General features: G+C 41.0%; 1 protein-coding gene across 6 annotated transcripts in view; it reads right to left on the minus strand.

Annotated features, from left to right (window-relative positions):
- SPHKAP (SPHK1 interactor, AKAP domain containing) overlaps positions 1-7,254 on the minus strand; it is a 168,228-nt gene extending 160,974 nt beyond the window's left edge. For 3 of the 6 annotated variants that reach the window (XM_055120937.1, XM_055120938.1, XM_055120936.1), the window contains exon 1: positions 6,884-7,253. In XM_055120937.1, coding sequence (XP_054976912.1) covers positions 6,884-6,915 — 32 coding nt within the window. In that variant the 5' untranslated portion in view covers positions 6,916-7,253. Of the gene's footprint in view, positions 1-6,511; positions 6,727-6,883 lie in introns of those variants that run through there. The other 3 variants (XM_055120939.1, XM_004610854.2, XM_055120940.1) reach the window with 3 other exon arrangements.
- Positions 7,255-8,086: the final 832 nt, after the last annotated feature.

The following is an 8,086-nucleotide window of genomic DNA, read 5'->3' on the forward strand; positions in this document are numbered from 1 at the left end:
CACATTACATTGTTTGTGGGAGGAGATTTTACATATACTCTCTTGGAAGCTTTCAAATAAATAGTCCTGTCACTGTTGTAGCAAACATCTCCAGAACATACTCATACAAATACTAGAAGTTTTCATACTCCTTGACCAACATATCCCTTATTTTTCTCATATTTACCTCATATTTTTTATAATGGTCATTCCAACAAGCGTGAGATGATACTTAATTGTGGTTTTGCATTACATTTCCCTGGTAATTAGTGATATGAGGACTATATCACCACTAGGTTCTGGTGATTACCATTATGTTCTCTTCCAATCAGCTGAGAATTTTCAGACTCTACACATATAAGTCAGAAGATTTTTATTTGTCTATATGACTTACTTTCACTTAGCATAATGCCCCCATGTACATTCATGTTGCTATGAATGTCCAGAATGATTATTCTTTATCATGACTTAGTAATATTTCACTGGTAAATATGTGTCTGATATATCCTTCCACATTCATTATATGCCTTCAATCACTGAAAGACACACATTGTTTTTAAATCTCAACTATTGTGAATAAAGGTACAGTAAACATGTCAGTGCTCTATTTTAATTTCCTTTGCATAAATAACCAGACTTTAGATTGTTGGGTTATATGACAGTTTTCAACTTTTTTGGGGTGATGGAGGTGGGTGACACCTGGAAGTGTTCAGCGGTTACTCCAGTCTCTATTCTCAGGAATCTGTCCTGACAGAGCTCAGGGGACCATATGGGATATTGGTAATTGAACCCTAATTGACCATGTGCAAGGCAAACACCGTATCTGTTTTGCTACCTCTTTTATTTTTAATCTTTGAGAAATTTTCAGACTGATTTTCTTGGTCGCCAAGAGCTCACAAAGATTTTCTTTGCCCCATAACCTAGAAAACGCTTTGTTTTGCTTTCTTTTGTTTTGAGTCGAGCAAACCCAAGACTTACTCCTGGATCTGTGCTCAGGGATCAGTCTTCACAATCCTCAGAGGACCATATGGAGTGCAAAGGATCAAACACCAGTCTGATACGTATAAGGCGATGCCCTTCCCACTGTTCTATCTCTCTGGCCCTATGGCCAACATTACCTCCATTCTTTTTGATAGTGGTCATTTCAACAAGTGTGACTTGATACTTAATTGTGATTTTGCATTGCCTTTCCCTAATAGCGATATGAAAAAATATTTTCCTATGTCTGTTTGCCATTGAATATTTATTTTTAAAATTATCTATTCAGTCCCTCTTCCCATTTTAAAACTGGATTGAACACTATAAGATCAACCATTTACAAATATTTTCCCATTCCTTAGCTTTTCTTTACCTTTGTTGATTATTTCTCTTGCTGCTTATAAACTTTTCAATCTAATATAATCCCATTTCTGTTTGGTTTGTGCTGCCTTCATTGTGAGTATTATTAATGTAGACCTATTTAGAATGATAATAAATTAATTGTCAAAATATGCCATGAAAAGAAAGAGATTGTAGATAAAAAGGAAAATAAATTGCCATTCCTTATATAAGAAATATAGTGTTAGATTAAATAGGTGATAATAGTAGACAGAAAAGATAAATTATACTAATATCAGTTAAACACTTCTTATCTAGATTTTTGGGCTATTCACTAGCACTGGTTTTAAGATCCATCAATAAACAGTCATGTTAAGAGGATAGTGCAGTGAGTAGAGTGTTTTCCTTACATGTGGTGGACTCAGGTTTGAACCCTTGACATCACATATGGTGTCCTGAGTACTGCTAGAAGTGATTCCTAAATGTAGAGGCAAGAGCAAGTTCTGAGAACCACCGCTGAATCTCTTAAGTATTACAGTGACAATAGTTGAAGTGTGCTTTGTTCTTTATACTTCAATCATGCTATCCTCAGTCTTCAGAAACATTTTCAAGTGTTTGAATCACTTTTGGTTCACACTCTAGAGTTAATGAACATAAGTCAAAGGGTAAGTATTTTGCTTTGCATAAGAATACCAATAATCAGTAAGCAGCTTAGCTGTGACCTTAATCACTGAGCTATACTGTTCATAACAAAGTAAAGTTTTATTATTTCTTCTATGAGAAATTAGGGTATTTTATCTATGAAGGCATTAAAAACATGTCCAATCATTCTTTGAACTGGAATTTACTTTAAGTGCATGGGTGTTTTAATAATCTGATGCCTTGATTTCCTCTTGGTTTTACAAGACAGAAACCCATTCAACATGCTCAAATGAGAAGTGTTACTGCACTAATTTTATTGTGAAAAAGTATGGCAAGAGGGATATAAAAGATTCATATATGTTGGGTATATGTAATTATGTCCAGGAGAAGAGAGACAAGCCTCGGTGAAGATCTTGCCTAGGAGTTCAATGACATTAATTTCAGGAGAGGACTCAAGATTAGGTCTCCAGGTACAAAATATTCCCTTTTCTTTGTTATCTTCTTGTAATTTACAGCTATTATCTAATCATAGCTTGTGAGCAAGAATAAAACTCTGTTCATCTTGCACAGGTCAAAGCAGTAAACAAAAGTTACCCAAAATAAGTAATATGAGTTTTGTTGTATATTTACAAATTGTTTTTTTTTCCTTTTGTTTAGGTAGCAGATATATCTTTTACAAAAGAACCAAAAGGTTGGTGTCATACCTGAAACATTACTAAAGATGGCCTTTGTGATGTTTTAATAATGTTTTTTAATAAATTTTATTTTATTAAATAAAATAATAAAATAAATAAAAAATAAAATAATGTTGTTTAATAAATATTAATAATGTTGTTTAATAATAATGTTGTTTAAGAAATTCAGATTTCTCACCTGTTCTCCAGGTATCCATTACCTGATAGCAATGTGGGATCTCAGTGTCATAGATACCAGGATTTACTTATTCTGAATTTCTTTCTCCATCTAAATATACCTCTAGCAGAAATTTTGAGAATTATTAATAATGGGTATGACCATGTCAGTGCAGGTTTTAAGGAGAGTATGCATTGATAGAGAATGATCTAAAATTTACCTTACACAGCATATGATATTTATCTCAGGCCCCAATTTGTTCAGATATTTTGCTCTTTTTTTCCTGAGGCTTTTAATAAGTAGAGCACGGGATGTAAATAATTTTGAATTTATTTTTCCACACACATGTGGAAAGCATATTACCTTTCAATGATATTCTTGACAGAAGACTTTAGACTAGCTTACAGTATTAGGTTGGCTGCTCCATTGTAAAAGTTAAAAAAATCTAGTTTTTTTTCCTTTAAATCCAACATTCTTAAATACAAAGCCTTGATATTGCAATGGACTATAGTGTGACATGCTTAAGGTTAATTTTAAGTTTTATTCAAATAAACAGGCAAACATCTAAGTCAAAATATATTATAAGTCTAAGTCAAAATATATTTTCAGAAATTTATCTGTGATATTCCAGTTTTGCTATATAAAATACTATTATCAAATAGAATCTAGCAAATCAGTCAAAAGATAAAGAACCACACACTGCAGTATATGAATATGTAAGGAAATTTAGGAAATAAGGAAAAAGAAAAAAATCCTCTTTTTTAAACTTTAAATGCAACTCGGGCCATGGTGGCAAATGATTTCTGTAGGCAAAAAATATTTTCATTTGTTGCCTTTAAAAGATGATCTTGCTTTTAGGCTGCCCCCTTGTGTCTAATATTATCAATGTTTGACAACCAAACTTCACCAGAATCTTTTCCCACCTCCTAATATTTTGAAAAGAATGGATTTCGATCCTTTCCCACAAATCAGCAACAAAACTGACCCTGAAACCAGAACTCTGGGGATGACCTATCTCTGCTATATACTATTGTCTAGACATTTAGAAATATGCATTTATGTATGTATATGTGTATGTGTGTATACATACACACATAAGTCTCTCAATGAGAGATGTTACTGGTGCCCGCTCGAACAAATCAATGAGCAACGGGATGAGAGTGACAGTATATATATATATATATATATATATATATTTATATAATTGAATTCCTTTTTACTTCAGATTTTTCAGTTAAGAAGGGCAGATCTTTATATTAACTTACAGCGATGTGTGCTCAAAGTAACTTAATATACGTGATAACATGCAACAAAATGTAAACCTTACTAGAGTAAATTTGTAAAATATAAACTCTATACATGCTCATTACCAAGGTAATGAGACTGACATTCCTTCTGTAATTATTGGATTATGCACCACAGTGATAGATAATACTGGTTGAGTATTATTGGCTTTTATTTTATTTTCTTTAGCAAATCAAATAAACTGTTCAGAATACATGACTAAAAGGTCTGTACCAAAACTTACAGTTATATAAGTGTATATATATATTTCCTTTTCTTTCTTGAACACAAGTCAGAAATACTTGGATTCTGGGCCTGGAAAACAGCTGATATAGAAAGATTTCTATTTTCCCACAGCTTACCTTCCTTACTGCATTTATACCCAGTGTGTACCACCAAGTGTTTTAAGAAATATGTGATAAAGGCAAATATGATCCTGTACACTGACAAATAAAAGTATCTTCATAGTGAAACTCATTAGAGCTTCCACTGAGGGAAGGGGAGAACCATATAAATTTCATCCTTAAAAACCATGCTCTAAAGTCACTGAAGAGGAAGAGTAATAAAGAAAAGTTTGAGTTTAATTTTCATAGAATAAAGTTTAATTCAAATTCCAACCATCTTGTATTAAAATTTTTAAGATGTAACATCAGCAGATATAATCTGTTATAAACATGATGCTTTAGTTAAACCCTGTGAGTTACTCTCTCCAATGGTTAAATAGAAGATCTTCAACTGCTTTATAAATCTTAAGAGAAAGGAATTATATTTATGGAACTCAAGGAAATAAAGGAACTCACCTATTGAACTTAACTGAACATTTGATGTGAATAGAAGTGATGAGAAAATAGCTGAATTACTGCAGTGAATTGTGGAATGTGACTTGTCTTAGGGAATAAACAGTTAAGATATAAAAGGTTGAATTTGCTGCAGCTGATGTCCAATCTATACTAACATTTTTAGAGGCTAATACAGGATACAGAACAACAGTTTTTGCAGTTGTTGTTTTCTTTGCAGCTGGTAAGGTCATTTTTACAGAATACAAACTGCAAGAAACACTTAAGAAATTGTGGATATGAGGTAGTTCTGAGATCTTAGAAAATGACCCATATTTGGAATAGTAATACAATCCTGATTCAGGCACACGGTATTGACTATAAAATTGGATTGAAAGCAAGCAAGCTCATCTTTCTAAAAGGCTCTTCCCTGAAATGTGGGAGACACACTCTGATTTTATTGGGTTAACTTGACTTTCAAAAGGCCTCACACATTTACTCACACATAATCATGGGCCCAGTTTGAAAAGTGAAAATCAACCTTTCTCTGGTCCTTCCTACCCTTGGCATGCATTGGGACTGAATGAATATAAGACGATGAGAGTTGGATCTTGTTCTAGGAAGAGTTAGAGAAATTTTACTGGAGAGCAGTTTCAAGACAACCACAGAAACTGCAGCAAATCCAGGGGCGCGCACGTGTGCTCACACACAGAACACGCATGCACACGCTCACACATGCCAGCAGTAGCGCACGGATGCCGAGAAAGCAAACAGCCTGTAGAGTTGAGCAAGCTCTATTTGCTCACAGGTTAGGACACTTGCAGTCTCTAGATGGCAGCCTTCAAGCACCCAAAAGCAACCTCCTCTGTCTTCAGCCACCCCCATTCCCACCAATACCGTTCCCTGGCAATGTAGTATCAGCTACATGTGTGCTCTCGCGTGTGGATGTTGGGTTTTGCTGCTCTCCAAGAAAGCAACTGAAAGATGTAGATCCTGGTGCTTGCGTGTCCACTGGAAGATGCCCAACGGTTCTCCCAGGGAGGAGGGGGACACGGGGACAGCGACAGGGTCAACCCTAAACCCTCTGCCTAAGAGGCTGGAGGGTGGGCATAGGAAGACCCTACATTCACCTAGCAACTGTGTCCATTTTCTCAGCCTGAATTCTGCACCCATTACCAACATCCCAACCCCTCTCTGCTCAGCTTGGGGGTGAGGTGGGAGCACCATCGCCACTTGGCTAACGTCCATGCCCCCCTGGGATTTAAGGCGCGGGGAGAGATAAGGCCGAATGTCCAAACCTACAATTCACAGGGACTTCAGTGGGAAGGAGTAAAGAGAGAAAGAACCAAGAGGTGACACGCCAGAAACGCCCTCTGCTCCTCCCTGCCAGAGCTCAGCTGGTGTCTCTGCCTTGCCATCTTTGGGGACCCCTGGCTCACCGACTCCCCGAGGTGCTCACCTGGCAGCAGAGATGGGTGACGCCGGAGAGGACTCAATTCCTCTCCAAGTTGTCAATCTGGGGGGAGGGGGCTTTCGTGGTGGTATCCACGGCCTCCCCATGTCTCCCCCTCGGTCACTGCAGACCCCCACCCACTTCAGACCGGCTGGACCAGGAGGCGATGCCTCGCCCTGGTCCTGAGCGCCCTTGTTTCTCTCCCTACCTGGGAAGCCGTTCCCGCGGCGATCAGAAGCTATCGGAAAGGAGCTGGGGGTCCAGCAGACCCCAGCCCCCTGCGCTCGCTCAGCGCCAGGCCGCGCCCAGCGTTGGGGTGAGGGACTGGGCACCACGCTGGCCCGGAGCAGCTGGTCCAGCGGCGCCCGACTTCACGCCCGGTGCAGCAGCATCCCCTTCCCGGGATGTGCGTGTGTGCGTGTGTGTGTGCGCGTGTGTGTGTGCGTGCGTGTGTGTGTGTGTGTGTGTGTGTCTGTGTGTCTGTGTGTCTGTGTAACCGACACGCTCCCCGGGGCAAGTTGGGGTGAGCACTCCACCGAGTGCGCGGGGCCAAGGTGGGCTGACGGCGAGCGCAGCTTACCTTGGCACCGCGAGGAAGGAGTTGTCATCCATGGTGGCCGGGGCGCCCGCTCAGAGAAGAAAGGCGGCAAGTGCCCGCCCAGGACTGGAAGTCGGTGGTTGGAGCAGAGCGCGGGGACCGCGCGGGGACCGCGCAGCGACCGCGCAGCGACCGAGCAGGGCGCGCCGGGCGCGGGGGCTGAAAGCGAGCGCGGCTGGGCTGGGGGTGGGGGACACGCTCCTCCCCGGGCGCTGAAGCCCCCCCTCCCTCTCTCCCCAAGCTCCCTAGCCTTTGCCTTCTCTAACCTCAAAGGAGTCCTGGGCCCAAGGGCCAAGACTCCCGCGCTGCTGAGTGTCAGGAGCCAGAGCCGCCCTAGCAGGGTGGAAGCGCCTGGCAGAATCCCTCTCTCCCCGCCCAAGGTCCCGCGTCCCTCGGGCCCTCCCTCCCTGCTCTTGCTCTCCAACGGACAGACAGCAGCCCAGCCCTGAAGTCTCTCACCCCTTCCCTCTGGGCGTCCTGTCAGTGCCCGCATGCCTCTCCGGGTGCACAGACCTTTGATTCCCTCTCTCGATGGTCTGTCTGTCTGTCTGTCTGTCTGTCTGTCGTCTTGAGGTGGTTGATGTCTCACATTGGTGCCCTCTGGGATCTCCCACTGATTCTACCTTTCCTCGGACTTTCCCCGGGTTTGATTCCCAATCTTCAACCGGCTCCTGAGGTTTAGCTGTGACTCTTTCATCCCTTAGAAGCCTGCGTGCACCAGAGAGGGTCCAGGTCTGACCCAGCGAGCCCCCATGAGGCCAGAATCCAAGAACTGAAGGGGGAGGAGGGCTATGGCAAAATCCCTAGAGTCTGCCTTAGGGTTTCCTGGAGCAAAACAGGACAGGTGTTTGGTTCAGAAAAGTGTCGGTTCTGACAAATTAAGGCGAGGGTGACTCGGATCTCTTTGCATTAAAATACTAATTAAAAACAAAACTCAACTAAACTATGGAACATAAATGGGAAGAAAGGTCACATAGCCTTTGCTCTATAGCTCCTGGTAAACACTGTTATAAAGCCAACGAAGTAAGACCACGAAGCAAACAGACAGAACACAATATTTTAGCAGAACAAATAAAAAATACTCTAAAACCTTTATTTCTTTTGATGGGGTTGCTCGTATCAGCTGTGTTTAGGAGTTACTCCTGACTCCTGGCAGGGAACATGAAGTGTGTCTGGAAGCAAATC

This window comes from Sorex araneus, chromosome X, assembly GCF_027595985.1.
Source record: "Sorex araneus isolate mSorAra2 chromosome X, mSorAra2.pri, whole genome shotgun sequence".
NCBI classification, from domain to species: domain Eukaryota; kingdom Metazoa; phylum Chordata; class Mammalia; order Eulipotyphla; family Soricidae; genus Sorex; species Sorex araneus.